At 35.6% G+C, this 19,100-nt stretch overlaps 3 gene segments (V, D, J or C); all 3 read right to left on the minus strand.

The window, feature by feature from the left end:
* Nucleotides 1-942: 942 nt before the first annotated feature.
* On the minus strand, nucleotides 943-1,887 carry LOC113086623 (T cell receptor alpha variable 14/delta variable 4-like). The segment is given in 2 exon segments: nucleotides 943-1,546; nucleotides 1,670-1,887. Coding segments are annotated over 2 exon segments (423 nt in total).
* Nucleotides 1,888-2,381: 494 nt separating this feature from the next.
* LOC113086604 (T-cell receptor alpha chain V region RL-5-like) lies at nucleotides 2,382-11,475 on the minus strand. The segment is given in 3 exon segments: nucleotides 2,382-2,640; nucleotides 10,503-10,857; nucleotides 11,047-11,475. Coding segments are annotated over 3 exon segments (672 nt in total).
* A 6,288-nt stretch (nucleotides 11,476-17,763) lies between these two features.
* LOC113086605 (T cell receptor alpha variable 26-1-like) lies at nucleotides 17,764-18,247 on the minus strand. The segment is given in 2 exon segments: nucleotides 17,764-18,083; nucleotides 18,173-18,247. Coding segments are annotated over 2 exon segments (390 nt in total).
* Nucleotides 18,248-19,100: the final 853 nt, after the last annotated feature.

The raw sequence follows: 19,100 nt of genomic DNA on the forward strand, positions 1-19,100 counted from the left end.
TATATATATATTATATCAAATTTACATACCTGTTAGAAGTGCCAAAACATCAAGGTAAAAACAAAATCATTATGACTGTGGGAGATCATATACAAGATGAGGACAGGTCTAACTTCTGCTGTACCCATTCTCATTAAGCTCCACCAAAGGATTTCCTACAAGTGAAATCTGAGGAAATTGTCTGTCATTTCTTTTTTGCCACTGAAAAAATAATAAATAAGTAAAACAAACAAACAAACACATAAATAAATAAAATCATCTGCAGTACATTTTGTTATGTTTTTTTCCTTATTACTTTGCAATACTAATGCGATAGCTGTTTACGGAAAAGTAGTTGGACTGATGCAGACAGTATACTTGACTTTAGATTTTGCTGATTTCATAGCAGTCATTTGAATTTATACAGGATGAATCCTATGCATTTTCACTGTTAATCTGTTAGTCCGGCAAGACTTCTGTTTTATGAGATATACGACTGGAAATAATGCTACCAAGTGGCTGCAATAAAGAATTTACATTTGTGTCCTCTGTTGCAACAGAATATTTAGCAACTAAACCTCTCATTATGGGAAACAAACAAACAAACAAACAAACAAAAAAGAAAAAACTGAAAATCATCTTTGATGTAAAATGAAACACAGAAAGTATGGAATTGGGAATATGACACATCCAATTATGGGACATGCTATATTATTATGCATGAAGTGTTTATAAGTGTTTAATATAATTTGGCATCATATCAAAATGGCAACTTCTTGACAACAAACTTGAGTAGTTGAAGTGATTAGATCAAAGTTTAGTTAATGCTTTAGTAATGGATGATTTATTAATATTTTGTATTTATACTCTGAAATGCAGTAATGAGAAAAATAAGAAAATGCATTATTGCGCAGCATAACAACATGATAGCAATGCAATAGATATGCTGACAAAATTCGGACTAAAATGTGTCAAAATGTATACTGTATACTGATGATAACTGTTAGAGTGGTTTACTAGATGCATGTCCTTAAATTCTGATTGTGTATTTTAGTATTCTGTTTTCTTGAACATAAGGTCAGTTGATAAGGAGACAATGATTAGACAAATGAAACTCAAAATCTCATTCTTAATCCTTTGCTCCCAAATGCTGGATCAAAATCAATGCATAATGATCCAGTGAGCACTTAAATGACATTGCAGCTTCTATTTAAATGTGTCTGATTTTTGTACAGTGCATGTGTGTTTCCTGTGACTGTGGGCTGCAGGGCACAGTAGTACAGAGCAGAATCAGTTGATGCAGTGCCAGTGATCTCCAGATCCACACGATTTTTCTCCTCATTTAATCTAGCAGATATTCCAGGAATCGGAGGATCCGCTGGTTGCTTAAATGCAGCTTCATTAACTAGAAACAGGAAGTCTGGTCTGGATCTCGGGTACTGACGATACCAATGGAGAGCATCTGTAGTAGCTGATCCATTGTAATTGCAGGACAGGGTGATTGTGTTCCCTTCTGAGACAAATTCATTAGGAGAGACTGGTGCTATTCCCTCACTAGAGGCATCACCTAAGAGAAAGAGAGGAAGAATGATGGGAATAATGAATGGAGATGAACAGAACTACAGAAGTGAAGTATGTTATATTGTTTTTTCTTAAGTTGTGTTTGTTTGATTAATTGAATTTATCTTACCTGTAAAGAGGGAGATAAACCACAGACAAAATAGGAATAGCATTACTGACAAGGAACTGATGAGCAACTATGTTTGAAACCTCTGCATGTCTGAAGGAATTGCCTTGAATCTCCTCCCCTTATTTACCATTTGTAGATTTTTTTTTTTTTTTTATTTAGATGAAGAGCTCTCTCTTGTGGAGAATTGTAGCCATCACAAGTGTCTGTGCCCATACATTGGCCAGTAGAAACTCGGTAAAAGAGTCAAATAGAACCAAATCAGCAGGAGGAGCACAAGACAGAAACTCAGATTTAAAATCAGTAACAGCTTGAAACGAATCTTCATATTTTACAGGCAAAGCTTGGTATTAAAAGTAGATTACTTTTTATAAACACCATTTGTTAGTTCTCGAACCGGACATCACTACACTGCAGTGAATGCGCTCACAACAGAACCGGAAGAGAAGACAATGCTGAATAAAGTCATAGTTTTTGCTTTTTTTTGGACCAAAATGTGTTTTCGATGCTTCGACAAATTCTAACGGACCCTCTGATGTCACATGGACTACTTTGAAGATGATTTTATTACCTTTCTGGACATGGACAGTATACCGTACACACACTTTCAATGGAGGAACTGAGAGATAATTTTCCTTTTTGGGTGAACTAACCCTTTAAAACTGTGATATATAAAAGAAGCTGAAAAATAAATATATTATCAACACTTCACTGGTTATACATTTCTCATGTTTTCGTACAGCGTAGCTTTGTTTCCTGTGACTGTGGGCCTCAGGGCGCAGTAGTACACAGCAGAGTCTGATACTGCAGCAGAAGAGATCTCCAGATCCACTCGTTTCGTGTTTTTATTAATTCTTGGAGTTAAACGCTGTGGTATGTTGTCACTCATCACCCCACTTTCATAGATGTGAAGGAGGAACTTTAGTGAAGATCTGGGATACTGACGGTACCAATGGAGATTATCAGGTACTCCACTGTAGTTACATGTGAGTATTACATTTTTACCTTCTAAAAACTTGTTTTTGAGAGTCATAGGACATTATCATGTTTGTCAGGATGTTACCTATCAGAAATCAAAAATAATTAAATGAAATAAACAAGAAAAAGACATTGAATAAGACAATAAGAGTATTTTAACTGATCACAATCTATTCATTAATTTAAGTCATGGATTTTGAGAAATGAATCATAACTCACCTATATGAAGAACCAAAATGAGAAAGACAGGCAGGCACATGTTGGATGACACTCTGACACAGAAATGGTGATATGATTCCACATTAGAAAATAAGCAAAAGTCAAACTAATGTAAGTCAAAGTAATCTTAGAGCTCCACCTCTTGACACAGTGTTGTACCCATTGGGAAGACAACAATATCCACTGTTAATATAATTAAAAGTCATTCAATATATTGTATAACAATATTTCACTGTAAAAAATGAATCATGGGTCTTGTAATTTTCATTAAAAAAATTAAGGTGATAATTAAAAATAATGTGTAGATTTCATTAAAGAAATTGTGATTCAGTGTTGTATAGAAAATAATGAGGACTTTTTACTAAGAAAACCAAGAGATGCATTTTCCTAATTTTTTTAAGGAGACTTGAGCAGTTTTGGTGCTTGAATTGGGGAACTGATTAAACTAAAATAATTGAGGAAAGAAGGCTGCCTATTTATTTTAAGTGAATTAGCTCAATTTTGCAAATTTATTTTAGAGGTGATTGTTAGTTCCCAGCATGCTTTGCATATGGCTGGATATGGAGAGTAAATTTTGAAATTAAATGCTACTTTATGTTTTTGAGTGAAGGGAAGCATCTATTAATGTTTAATGTTCAGTTACGTTTGACATTTGTAAGAGTTTCTCTTACATTGAAGTTTCCATTGCACAGTGGAATCGTTACCACTGTGCAGAAGAGTAGAGCTTGTAGTTATGGATACTACTCTTCTAAGGCATTTAACCTTGTTTAATGAGCAGTAGCGTTTGCTAGTGCTAGTGCAGTACTTTCCAGTATTTTTCAAGTATTTTCCTATTTGAGCTGATTGGCTGTATAAAGTCTTGTAAATGTATAAAATAACAAAATACAAACAGACCCCATTTAAAATCACAGACTTTTGAGAATAAACTTAAAATAAATGAGCACATTTCCCTAATTATGTTAAATTTATTGTGTCATAGATTAATTAATTTAGGAGATTTCACATGATTTATTCAGGTAGATTCCATAAAAAAAAAATCAAGCCTGAAAAACTACTCAAAAATATTATGTTTAATATTGTTACCATATTTTTTTAAGTAAATAGCTCATTAGATTTTTTACAGTGTTGTATAAGCAAACAAGAATCATAGAACATCAATATAGCAAAAAATTAGTCTTCACCTGTAGTTCTAAAGAGCTACACACTAAAGCCATTTGTGACTATACTGCAGTGAGGACTTAGATATTATTTGTATGCATCAAAAATTGTAAAATGTTTGCTGGTCTGTGTGAAATTGACATCACATGATTAGAATCTCCAACGTGATCTCACAGGAAAACCTACCAATTTTACAAGGTGATGATTTCGTATGTATTCGATATGATGTGAATCATATCAAAATGTGTAATATTTAGAAAAATTTAATCTCTACTTATGTATAAGAATTTTATTGTCAGATTTATTTACCCATTAACCTTTACTCACCCTTTTCACAAGGAGAAAAATAAACAGTGAAAAAAATTTTTAAGAACATAATTTTACTCTCTTTAATAATAATACACGGTCTTCAGTAATTATTCTATACCTCATTTTAATCTAATAAAATAATGGCTATTCATTTAATTTGATTGGTCAGCCATACAGTAGTTTCAACACTTATTAATAAATACATTAATAATAATAATAATATCCTGAACAGTATAATTATTGTGTGAATCAGACTAGATATGAAACATATGTGGATTCAAGTGGATTCAGGGTTTCAATGGTAAAGTATATTTTTTAGTACTTTAATGTGCTTTGTTATGTCAGATTTAGGGTTTTGTACAACTGAACAGTACAACAGGGTTTGCTCTTACTGAAAAAGAGAAATGAGTTGTAATGGTGTTGTATTTTGGTTGACCTCTGTGAACCTGCCCTCAGTAGGGTTTATTGTACAGGTCCTGGGAAGATAATCTCATTTAGGTATTAAAATTAAACAGAAATTAGTAAGCCAAATAAACAAAGTAGCATTGTTCAGGCCGGTGTTCTGATTGACAGCTGAGCTTGTAGCTGATCTATTCTAAAACCACATCCTCAGGATGATTTAGATGGTATCAGAACACCAAAGCCCCTTCTACTGACCCCTAACACACACTTTAGGTCTAGAATTGGGGGTCTAGTTAAAAAAGCCACTAAATTATTTACAGAACATATTAGCATAATACATTTAGGTTGAATATTATATTTTATTTTACATAAGAATCAAAACCCAAATTCATCACCAAAACTGAATAAAATTCACATACACAATGTTAATAAACTTGGTGACAGAAAGTATGGTTTTAATATCTAATGCTAATAACAATTATTTTAACAATTTTAACGGTTTGGATTTTTGTAATATAAGTACTTATATATACATTTACTATGCATGTGTAAATATACATGTACAGTAAATGTATCTTTCTGAGTAATTAAATTGATTTTTTTAGGTTAATTGTAGTCAGTAATCCAAATATTTTACATCTATCAGTTTATGTACATGTTCTGCATTTCAACACTTCTGTCCTCACAGTGCACTACACAATGCTGCTTTATTAAATTTATGAATCTTTTGGTTTTGGCTGCTGTATCAGTTGCAGGTGTTCCCACATACATTAATGGTTTTGGCAGATAATACATTTTGGTTTGGCTAATACTTTGATGATTTTGAGTTCAAAGCATGTGTGTTTTTGTAAAGCTTCTCAGAAACTTTGTATCACTGGGTCTATCCAAAGAGCACAGTAATAGAGAGCTGAATCGTTCAGATTAGCTGCTTTAATAATCAGTTCAGTGGATGTTCTGCTTGTAGAAGATTCAAAATGAGGATCTGGTGTACTACCCCGATCATCTCTTGATCTTGCACCTTTCCACAGTATGTACTGTGGCTCACTTTTAGGATACTGTCTGTACCAATAAAGATCAACATATTCACTGCTTGTTTCATACGAGCAACTCAATGTGACCCGGTCGGTTTCATCTCTGATAATAACAGCTTGATCTGGGACAATGCGATCACCAAGAGCAACTGGAAAGGAAGTAAAAAGTGGTATGTGAGGACTTACATAAATATAAAATCTTGTTTTTTTTAAATTGAGAAATTATGCATTAATTTTAAAAATTAGTATCATTTTTGAAAAATAGCCTACCTGACGCAGCTACGAGAATAAATACCACTGATCTTCTCATCCTGAATTTACTGATCAGCTATGCCTCTGTTCACAGTCTTAAGGTGTTGCTATTTGTTTCTGAGCAGTCTTGTACCACTTGTAACACGTCAACATCCCTGCTTGCTTCTGATGTTGTTGGGTGTGGTAGAAAAGTGCTGCCCCCTTGTGGCATTTGTCCAGACTCTTTGGTCTCAGGTTGATTTAAACCATTTTTCTTTTCTCAGTTTAGCTCTGAGAAGGTTTATGTTTGGTGTACATGCATTTCCTCCCACTGTGGGCTGCAGTGTGCAGTAATACACTGCATGTCTGAAGGAATTGCCTTGAATCTCTTCCCCTTATTAACCATTTGTAGATTTTTTTTTTTATTTAGATAAAGAGCTCTCTCTTGTGGAGAATTGTAGCCATCACAAGTGTCTGCGCACATACATTGGCCAGTAGAAACTCGGTAAAAGAGTCAAATAGAACCAAATCGGCAGGAGGAGCTTAAACAGAAATTGAGCTACTCACCTCCGAAAGTAGATAGTAAGCCAAATAAACAAAGTGGCATTGTTCAGGCTGATGTTCTGACTAACAGCTCAGCTTGTACAGTCCTAAGGATGACTTAAGCACTATTCGGACGGGACTAGTTTTCTAAACTACGTTTGAGTTTCGATTCTTACCACCTGACGTCTGTGATTTTCATGTACCAATTCGGACGGGACTAGTATCTCCGTGTTTATTACAGAGGTGGGAGGGTCTGATTTGTGCATCTGGGCGTCACAGAGATAAGCGCTCTGTATGCGTGCATTTAATTCATTCAGAATGACTGCCTTAGTATTATTACACAATAAATACTAAATGGCTAGTATAACAAAACCATATTAATGTGTGGTTCCTTTAGTTTAACTTGTTTTCCTTTTTTCTTTTTTTTTTATTAAATGTAATTAAAACATTATGTAACTGAGTACATAAATGAACGTGAGTAATCTTACCTGATGCTGATATTACAATAGCCGGTATGAAGTGAAGTGAAGTGAAGTGACATTCAGCCAAGTATGGTGACCCATACTCAGAATTTGTGCTCTGCATTTAACCCATCCGAAATGCACACACACACACACACACACACACACACACCCGGAGCAGTGGGCAGCCATTTATGCTGCGGCGCCCGGGGAGCAGTTGGGGGTTCGATACCTTGCTCAAGGGGCACCTAAGTCGTGGTATTGAAGGTGAAGAGAGAACTGTACATGCACTCCCCCCACCCACAATTCCGTCCGGCCCGAGACTAGAACCCACAACCCTTCGATTGGGAGTCCAACCCTCTAACCATTAGGCCACGACTTCCCCTAAAATTTTATTTAACAGTATTAACAGTTTACGCAATCTTGATCTTGATTTTATTATTTGTATTATTTTTTTATTATTATTTATTTGCCGCTAAGCAAATATATCAAACATCCGCGCGGTAAGAGCATCTACGGTAATTCACGTTGGCCAAAACACACAAGGAAACGCGTTGTGAAATAAAATATCACCGGCAATCAAAGACATTGGCATTCGGACGGGATTAGTTTTCTCAGAGAATCACTGAGTTTGCTGAAAAACGGTAGGTAATTTGCTCTGGAATTATCACAGAGGTTGTGTGAGAAAAACACAGACGTGGCAGATTCGGACGGGATTAAAATTACCAAGTACGTCTGTGAAACGGAGATTTCTCTTACGACCCCCTATAAAACTAGTCCCGTCCGAATAGGGCGTGTGTATCAGAACACCAAAGCCCCTTTTACTGACCCCTAACACACACTTTAGGTCTAGAATTGGGGGTCCAGTTAAAAAAAAAAAAAAGCCACTAAATTATTTACAGAACATATAAGCATAATAAATTTAGGTTGAATATTATATTTTATTATACAACAGAATCAGACTTCAAATTCAATCAAAACCAAACCCAAATTCATCACCAAAACTGAATAAAATTCACATAATGTTACTAAACTTGGTGACAGACTCTAAAGTATGGTTTTAATATCTAATGCTAATAACAATTATTTTAACAATTTTAATGGTTTGGATTTTTGTAATATATATATACATTTACTATACATGTGTATATATACATGTACAGTAGATGTATCTTTCTAAGTAATTAAATTGTTTTTTTTTAGGAAAATTGGAGTTAATAATCCAAATATTATACATATATCAGTTTATGTAAATTATCTGCATTTCAACACTTCTGTCCTCACAGTGCACTACACAATGCTGCTTTATTAAATTTATGAATCTCTTGGTTTTGGCTGCTGTATCAGTTGCAGGTGTTCCCACATACAGTAATGGTTTTGGCAGATAATACATTTTGGTTTGGCTAATACTTTGATGATTTTGAGTTCAAAGCATGTGTGTTTTTGTAAAGCTTCTCAGATACTTTGTATCACTGGGTTTTTTTTCCGAAGAGCACAGTAATAGAGAGCTGAATCTTTCAGAGTAGCTGCTTTAATAATCAGTTCAGTGGATGTTCTGCTTGTAGAAGATTCAAAATGAGGATCTGGTGTACTACCCTGATCATTTCTTGATCGTGCACCTTTCCACAGTATGTACTGTGGCTCACTTTTAGGATACTGTCTGTACCAATAAAGATAAACATATTCACTGCTTGTTTCATACGAACAACTCAATGTGACCCGGTCGCTTTCATCTCTGATAATAACAGCTTGATCTGGGACAATGCGATCACCAAGAGCAACTGGAAAGGAAGTAAAAAGTGGTATGTGAAGACTTAAATAAATATAATGTCAGTTTTTTACATTTTAAATTAGTATCAATTTACAAAAATAGCTTACCTGACGCAGCTACGAGAATTAATACCACTGATCTCCTCATCCTGAATTTACTGATCAGCTATGCCTCTGTTCACAATCTTAAGGTGTTGCTATTTGTTTCTGAGCAGTCTAGTACCACTTGTAACACGTCAACATCGCTGCATGCTTCTGATGTTGTTGAGTGAGGTAAAAAAGTTCTGCCCCCTTGTGGCATTTGTCCAGACCCTTTGGTCTCAGGTTGATTTAAACCATTTTCTTCTCCATTTAGCTTGGTTTATTAAGGCTTTAGAAGGTTTTTGTTTGGTGTACATGCATTTCCTTCCACTGTGGGCTGCAGTGCACAGTGATATGCTGCAGAATCCTTCACATCTGCAGGAAAGATTTCCAGATTCACAGTCTTGTTTTCTTTATTGACTGAAGCTGTCAGCCGAGGGTGAGGAGGTGTAGCCGTTTTATTTTGTCCTGATTCCATGATTAGAATCAGGAATTCTGGTGCAGAGTTGAGAGAATGTCGATACCACTGTAGATTATTCATTGACAGAGTGTAATGGTATTTACAAGAGATCGTAATTTTTTCATTGACCATTGCATGGATTTCAGGAGATGTTGGGGTAATGCTGTCTTGTATACTGGCACCTGAGAAGAATGTTAAATTAGCAAGTCAAATCAAGTAACATTTATTTGTATAGCTCAATATACAGTACAATACAGATTGTTTGAAGCAGCTTAACAGAAATAAAAAGCACAATAACAGTGTTCGGAAATGAATCAGTTATGAAATGACTTCTGTTTCAACTATAAGCAACTCTCCAGAAGACAACTGTCACTAGTCAGCTTGAGTCAGTTCAATGTTGATTCAGTTCTGTTCAGTAACTTTGCTAAAGTTGAAAAGCATCTAAACGTTAGCATAATGTTATCATCAGATACACACTGTGAATGTGTAACGAAAGGAAATTCATCAAATACATCTATCAACTGAAATCTTACCAATTAATGCCATTAAAACTAGTAGCAAGCAGAAGGTCATTGTTTAAAATGATGGTATCCTCACTGAGCTTTGCAGAACTATCCTAACAGCCTCCGTTCAGACAACTGAAGCTCCCTGCCAGTGTTTTCAACACCCAATCACAATGCAGTGATGTCTCTGGCAGTTGTCACAGATGCTATAGACTTCAAGGGGCTGTTACAAACTCATAAACTGGTGTTCTTGTGATCTCCAATGGTCTAAAGTAAATGTTATGTAAATCAATGCAGCTCACTGACTTAAAAATCCACTGTATGTAATGTTTACCAGCTTGAAAACATTTATATTTTAATTGCTGTTTATATAGCAAAACAAAACATTACAATTAAATGTGATAGATTCCAGGTTTGTATTGTGTCACCGGCTTCTGTTCTTTTATGTTTTGGTTCATTATAAAATGGTAAGAAAGAAGAGAGAGTTTTAATCTATGGCAATGTTTCAATTTGAATTTTCAGTTTAATGTTACATTTTTTTTTTAGGGAAATTAATTATGAGAATGCAGAACAATTTTAGATTTATTATTTTTAAATATACATATACATGCAAAAATTACAGACAAAAGAAAACTTATATTCCCAGTTTATTATTTAAAAGGAAACACACACACACACACACACACACACTTGCTATTTCTAGGCAAGTTTTTGTACAGTGTGTAAAGGTTTCCTGTCACTGTGGGCTGCAGAGCACAGTAGTACAGAGCAGAATCTGTCACTTTGACAGAGGAGACGATCAGATCCACACGGTTTTTCTTGTCATTCAGTCCTGCTGAAAACCGAGAATCCAGATTCTCTGCGCTCTGGACCCGTCCAGAGGTTTGAAAAACTGATAAAAGATATTCAGGAGCTGATCTGGGATATTGGCGGTACCAATATAAACTAACTGCAGTTGAGTAACTACAGGACAAAGTTATACTTGCACCCTCCTCGTGAATAACCTCAGTTTGGTCTGATGAAATGGGACTCTCAAAACTTCCACCTGGAAATTATGATAAAGATAAGTAATGATAGGCTCTAAACAATAACACATTTTGTTTTAATTAAGCCATTTAGGAAGTCATTTTGGAAGTTTACGGTGTAATTATAGTCAAATATTGTATATTATTAAGACAACATAATACAAATAAAACATATACTTGACTTTTATGTAATGTTAAGTTATACTCACTCCCAACAGCACAGAGCAGGATAACTGTGGTGAGCAGCATCGTGCTGAAATAGTGCATCTATGATGGCACTTATGATCTCTAGAGCTGCTTGAAGCTCCTCCTAACTCATGATAAACCCCATGAGATCTCAAGCTGTCAGCTTTTTGTACATTAAGATTTCACTTCCTGTTACCATGGTCTGCACAGTCTTTAACTCTGGAAAAGGGGATTTCCAAATTCACATGATTTTTGTCCACGTTCAGTTTTCCTGACAGATGCTCATCTGAAGTCTGTATTACTTTTTTCAGAGCTTTGTAGGATGAGTATAGGGAACTGAAGAGTTGATGTATTAGGCTGTCGATACCAAAGGAGACTTAATGCCGAGGAATAACTACAAGATGGTGTTACGTTCTCGGTCTCAAATACATGCACTTCTTTATATTCTGGAGTAATGGCTTCTGCATGAGTTAAATATTAAAAGTAAATAATAAGAGAATATATTGAAGTATATAATGAGATATAAAGAAAACTTTTCAGTAATACAGTCACAAACAATTGTTAAAGAAAAATATACCTGCAAGGGTTAACATCCAAATAACTATGTACAGTGACATTGTGAGCCTAGGCAGAGCAAAAGAATATAACATGACGGGCCCTATTTTAACGATCTGAAACGCAAGTGTCAAAGCGCGAAGCGCAAGTAAGTTTGTGGGCGGGTCTCGGCGCTGTTGCTATTTTCCCGGTGGGATAAATGGCTCTTGCGCCCGGCGCAAATCTAAAATGGGTTGGTCTGAAGTAGCTTCATTATTCATAGGTGTGGTTTGGGCGTAACGTGAAATAAACCAATCAGAGCGTCATCCAACATTCCCTTTAAAAGCAGGTGCGCAAGTTCCATTATGCATTGCTATTATTATGGCGTATTTACCAGGCGCACGCCAGGAGCGGTTCACAGCCCAGGAGACTGATGTTCTTGTAAGAGCAGTGAAAGACAGAGAAGTTGTGTTGTATGGGGATGGGAGAAACCCACCCAAAATAGCGTCGGTTAAACAGGCGTGGGAGGAAATAGCCACAATTGTTTCATCGATTTTTTTTTTTCCTGGTTCTTGACGGACAAACAAATTTGTCAGATGTCCTTATATACATATATGACCTCAAACAGGTCTGATCCTTAATTACTACAATTAGCCTGAATAATTTGTAAGCAAGATTTCACAATGATTTCCGTCATCTCATGTGTTAATATTTTTTTAATGTAACAATTTATGATTTGCAAAAATAACTTTTGCATCTGTGTAGATTACATGAGCAAAGTGTATGCGCGTTGTGCACGCTATACATTATGGTCAAGCATGCGCCCTTAAAATAGCATAATGAACAACGCGCAACGCGCCACTGACTTTAGACTAGGTTTTTTCTGGTCAGTGGCGCAATTGATTAATGGAACAGCAAAATAGCACCAGGGATTGTTTGCGCCGGAACACGCCTCCTTTTTTGCGCTGAACCGCCCAGGGAGCGCAAGTGCATTCACTAGTTTAGCGACGTGCTTCTGTGGAGGGAAAAGCGCGCTTTGCGCGGGTGCAAAATAGGAATGACACATGCGTCGGTGTACAAAGTCAATTGCGCTGGGTGCAAGATAGGGCCCGACATGTGAAAACTGATGTCTCCTCTGGAAGCTCAGACTCTTTCCTTAGTATGGAATATGTACAATAATGTAGCTCGCCAATTGCATATTAGTATATTTGTATTCTTCATTTGCAGGTGTAAATATTATTAATTGCAGGGAAATAAGTATTTTGTGGTTTCTAACAACACAGTTTTGAACAGTTTTTTTTTTTTCAGCCAATTAATACATTTTATCGTAGTGTTCTTCTAGCACACAGTAGTAGGGAGCAGTGTCCTCCAGTTTTAGATTTTTAATTAACTAAAAAGTAGATGTCTTTGAAGTTGCAGAGTCATAGCGAGGATCTACTGCAGGGCCGTGCACAGACCTTTTGAGGGGCATGTGCTGAAACTTTTTTATATCAAGATTATTTAGTAAGCCTGCATAAAAGGAAGAAATGGTCACATCTTCATGACAAATTCAATTAACACAAAATAATAGTCTCAAAAGCTTTAGATTTATTCATGATTGATAACAACCATAATAATAATATTAGATTATTAAATAGATAATATAGATAAACATGGTTTTAAGGGCTTCTTTAAACCTAATTACAACAGCTCTTGTGTACTCCCTCTTTTTTTAAATTGCATTTATAGAGAAAAAAAATACTTGTCTCATACATAAACATGTTAACAAAATAATACAAATTAGCTTATAAAACCAAACAGAAACCAAAATCTTTTTTTATTGAACTTTATTCACTTTTTTTATGAAAAAAAAATTATATATATTCTCTTTTTTAGCTATTCTGTTTGGTTTTATAAGCTAATTTGTATTATTTGGTTAACATGATAATGAATGACATTGAGAAGAAGGGAAGGTGACCAATGAGTCAAGTATTTTTGACAAACTTTTTTGAAATATAATTTAAGTAATTATGTCCAACTCAATTCCAAATTATAAGAAACTATAGCCATACCGTTACTATAACATAACAACATGTATCCGCCTACCTGGCAAAAATTTGAAACTGTGGTGGACCAGGGGGGTATTCCAGAAAGCAGGTTATGTGACATACCCGGGTATGTTTAAGAGTAAGTAAGCGGATAACCTCAAATTTCGGTTCCAAAAACGGAGGTAACTTTCAGGGTATGTTAGTAGTCATAGCAACTCACTCTCTAAACTTAACCTGCTCCAGAGCAGGTTATGTTCCAGGGTTAGATCACTTCAGCGAGCCTTCAGTGGGCATGACAGAACATTATATAATATTACAATATGTAATATAGCCTATTTTATATATATATATATATATATATATATATATATATATATAAATATATATATGATATGATATGTTAATGAGGAAGCGCTAATATAAGTAATAAATAAGGTAATATATTATTCTAATATGATTATTTCTTTTATTGGGATATATAAGAGTTATCTATAAATTATGTATTAAGACGTATGCATAAATTATAAAACACAATGACAAGGTCATGTTTAACTTATATATATTTATATATTTTATTTATTACATGTAATATCTCACACATTGAGTGGTATTTTCTATAATGTCTAAATTCTAAATCAAAATACATATCTGATATGACTTAATGTATAATTAGCATAAAACAAACAATATAATTTACATTCTCAAGGATTAAAGATTAAATGGAAATAAAAATAAAAATGATTGCACATCCATAAATCAGTTGGCGATATGCACTAAGAATGTAAACAACTAATGAACAAAAGAAGAAGAAAGAAACAGCTTGGCGCGCTTTTTCTTAGCGTCCGTTTCTATAGTGACTCGTCGATTCGTCACTCTGTTGAGAATGTCTTGAGTCTTAACCAGGAACATACTCTGAGTTGAATGAACTTACTCCCGGTAGCGTTTTTGGAACCACATACCTCGAGTAAGCAAGGTTTGGGGTTAATCAACCGAGAGTTCAGGGTTTAGTTCACGGTAAGTTAACCCTGCTTTCTGGAATACACCCCAGGGATGTTGGTCTCTTGAAGGTCTCTTATTCACTACACTTTACCTAAAATAAGCCAGCAATGTTAATAAAAAATTAATAAAAATAGTGTGAAAAGTACAGTTGCAGTGAAAAGCATTTCTGAAGGATCACGTGACACTGAAGAGTAATGATGCTGAAAATTCAGCTTTGATCACAAAAATAAATTAAATTTTAAAATATATTCAAATAGAAAACAGTTATTTAAAATTGTAAAAATATTACACAATATTATTGTTTTTGCTGTATTTTGGATCAAATAAATGAAGCCTTGGAATGAATCATGAATTATATTCTGCATGATAAAATATAAAGATTTCACAGTGATCTTCTGTAAATAAAAATCTTAGTTACTACTACATTACCGTAGTAAAACCATGTTTTACTACATTTTATACATGTGAGGCCGAGCGGAGAGTATACCATAACATGATTACCCTAAATGTTAAAAAATTAAGTGTATCAGCAATCATAAATCAAAGAAGAAATTTCTTAGAAATATATGTTATCTAGGTGATGAGGATCACTCGTCGCATTGTGTAAGTCTTGGTTCACACGGGATGATTTTAAAATTGTCGGCCGATTTTCCAAACCTGAGAGACCCCACACACGGCGATAAAAAATCACGGGTCTAACAGTTTTGGTCGTTCAGTGTGTGGTGTGCAGCCAAACGGCAATATCAACACATCACACACGAACCGATTTAACTCCCGAGCATTCCCAGGTCAGACGGGAAATCTCGCAAAATCTCTCAAGATCAAACGTGCCTTTAGAGTAAACAATCATGGCGGACGAAGAGGATGCAGTGGCCATAGTTTGTGCTTTTTTTTTACGAAAAAAAAAACATAAGAAAAACAAGAAAAGGCGATGGTCAAAGAGGTGGAAACAACGCGAGCATGGACTATACTTGCTATATCATAATATGGAGATAAGTTGTTGTTTTCTCTCATAGAAATGTTGTTACGTACTACACAGATTAATAACCGTTGAAATAAACGTTCATATATTCGTTTCCATGTACTCTGGTGGACTGCAGTTGTGGATGTAGTTATGCCCATCGACTTTATTTGTATTTGTTATATTTGTTATATTATATACGCCGGCTGTTTTGATTTTGTTTCCCGGGACTTTCTCACCGCCTCTTCACCTTGCTTTCTGATTGGCTATACGCCACAGTCCACAGGGGGGACACCACACACGAGAAGAAATCGGGCCAAATAAATCCAACATGTTGGATATCCCCGATTTGAGATCGGAGCGGTCCCGACATTCTTCCGAGCAGAGGAGAGCAGTTTTAACACACCACACACGGCAGGAATATTTGATCAGATTATTTTACGATAATCGGAGCATCCTAAGATTGTCGGAAGGGGTGAATCGGGGCTAAAATCGGCCTAATTATCCTGCCGTGTGAACCAGCCTTAAGTTCCAGTAGGCCTACGAAACAGCGCGGGGGCGCACCTGTTATGATTTTCCGAAGGTAAAAACAAATTATATGTTGTTGTATTACTTATCAATATATAGTTTTTGACCAGCGAATGTGTGCAAATTTGATTTTTTTTGTCCGTCATTAAAACGGCGACGGCACCTGCATCTACAGGTTACAAACTAGTTTTTGTAGCTATATAGACGGAGCGCTCAGTTTTTCCTGTGGTAAAATGCATTTGGCCAAAGTCGCATTTTATAAAAGATGAAATGCTACTGTATGCACAGGCTATTTAAGTGTTTGCTATGTATTGGATGGCAAATGCTAGCCCTCTCTCTCAAGTGACGTCCCACATGTCTCAGGCAGTGAGTCAGTCAGACCTCAAATAAATATATGAGCCTTTATAGACATAACAACAAGATATTTATATACCCTTCGCAAAACTTTGTTCAGCTCAGCTGTTGTCTACTGTGCGGCTGCTGTGGAACTTCAGTTGATTCAATTAATATAGAGGGGGCGGAGTTATGAGCTTACTGACAGCTTGAGGATCGAATAAGATTTACACAAGCTCGTTTTAAGAACTTTCATTTGTGAAATATTTGTAAAAAGACAGACAGACGTAAAGGGTGACCAATAGCATTGATAAAAAATAAAATAAAAAAAACACCACCAAAAAAAAGGGCACTTCGGAGTGTAATGGCAAAAAGGGCATGTGTTCTGCACAGGTTGAGCCCTATCTGTGCACGTGCCTGATCTACTGTATGCTTTGAAACCATTTCTCTGATCGTGCACCTTTGAGTAACAAAAACTCAGGTGCCAGTCCCTGTGATCAGCCAACCACAGAAGAGCAAAACATGAGAGCTGCTTGATTCGTACAAACAAAGATTCCCCCTCTGTACTGATGACAGATTTTCTCTTTGGTGCAATCTGAGCACAGAAAGTGATTTCTGTAAAAATATCAATGTATGTTTAAGCAAACAAATGCTTAACTGTTTGATTGATGCTAAAGTAATAGTGTGTTTGTACCTGCCAGAAATGTGAGACAGATGAAAAGTGTGGTTTGGTAATTTTCAATGTCCACAGTGATTATACACAAATCTCCTTATAAATGCAAAGGGTGTTACAGTTAGTGTCTGATTGGCTCATCCCATCATGAAGTACCTCATCAAAATGCTGTATTGATTTCTTTGAGTGTGTCATTCGATTATTAATTCAACTGATTAATTTAAAATGCTGATTCATTCAGGAATGAAAATTTTCTTTATTGAATCATTCAAAAACTTCCCTAACTGTGTGTTGCTGGGAGATGCAGTGGTTCTTTTGTGGCTTAATTTGGAAATATTTGAGTTGGCACTTGGCAGAGCAAAATAGCAAAAACAACAGGCAATATTGTGACAAAAATGTAAGTTACATAATATTAATGTTATGCTAATAATCCATGCAGAGCGTTGCTGATAATACAGAGGGCTTACTAATTATTTAATCACTAAAATTACCCCATTTACATCAGATGTTGTTTACTGTAGGCTACATGCAGCTGTTAATTTATTTGCTGCAGGTTTTACCATATCCTTCAGTTTGACTTTGTGGTTTATGAAGACACAAATGTGGTCTGATATTCATTTGATAACTCACTGTTCAAAGCAAGTTTTCTGAGTGAGTTTTTGTAAAGCCTCTCAGGCACTTTGTATCACTGGGCTGTTACTCTTAGAGCACAGTAATAAAGAGCTGAATCTGACAGAGTTACACTCTTAATGGTCAGTGAAGTGGATTTCTGGGATGTAGTTGATCCAAATTTATCAGGGTCTGGTATGTTCTCATATGTCGATGATCGTCCACCCACTGCCAGCACAAATTCTGGCTGTGTTTTAGAAAACTGTCTGTACCAATAAAGGATAACATAGCTGCTGCTTGTGTCATATGAACACACCAGTGTTACAGGATCTCCTTCTGTACTGGAAACACTGGTCCTCTGGTCACTTGGTCGAATCCAATCTTGACAGATAACACCTGGAAGGAAAAGTTTTTAATAAGATACAATTTCACAATTCACAAAGATCGGAATAATCATACAAATGTATTAGACTTGTGGATTGTACCTGATGCTGTAAGTAAAAACAGCAGAAGATATTTTCTGATTTGTTGACGGGTTGTTTGGAGTATTTCCATGATCACATCAGATATGTCTTAATTTGCTTTGTTTCTTGAGAGGTTGATCTTTAAATAGTGGATACAAAAACAGGAAGTACAGTTGCTATTGACTGCTTGTCACACAACATCTGCACTGCGCTGAGACTTGTACTGTACTGTATACAGGGTTAGACCTATAACCCAACCTAACCCTAACCTAACCTATAAGTCCCAAAAATTTTCAAAGGTTAACAGTTTAAGACTTCCAGCAGGTGGTGAACTAATATCATACAAGTAATGGACTTAAGCTGAGCATAAATTTATGCATCTTTACTTTTGTACATTAAAGCCATACATCTAGGGACTGTATGAAACTATTGCTAAAACATTCAGTAGTTTTTGGGATATATGATTCAGATTTCTTCTATGATTCAGATAAAATTATATTCATTATTTATTTGTGTATATATATATATATATATATATATATATATATATATATATATTAGAGCTGTAGTCAAGTCCGGCTTTGTCGAGTCCAAGTCAAGTCCAAGTCCAGGACTAGTCGAGACCGAGTCAAGACCGAGTCCAAAGAGGTTCGAGTCCAAGTCAAGTCCAAGTCCAAAAGTTTCGAGTCCAAGACCGAGTCCAAATGAAAGAAAAAAGGGTCCTCTTCAAGACCACATACTTAACTACTGATAATGTTTGTGATGCGAGAGAAAGCATATCTCCTATTCCAAGAAAATCATTTTACATTATTATTTGTAATGATCAAAAAGCATGTGCAAAGTAACAACTCTGTAGGACAGGGGTCTCCAAACTACATCCTGGATGGCCAATGTCCTGAAAAGTTTAGCTCCAACTGGCCTTAAAACACCTGGAAGATTAGTGTATCTA

The sequence above is a fragment of the Carassius auratus genome, unplaced genomic scaffold (assembly GCF_003368295.1).
Source record: "Carassius auratus strain Wakin unplaced genomic scaffold, ASM336829v1 scaf_tig00043601, whole genome shotgun sequence".
Taxonomy (NCBI): Eukaryota; Metazoa; Chordata; class Actinopteri; order Cypriniformes; family Cyprinidae; genus Carassius; species Carassius auratus.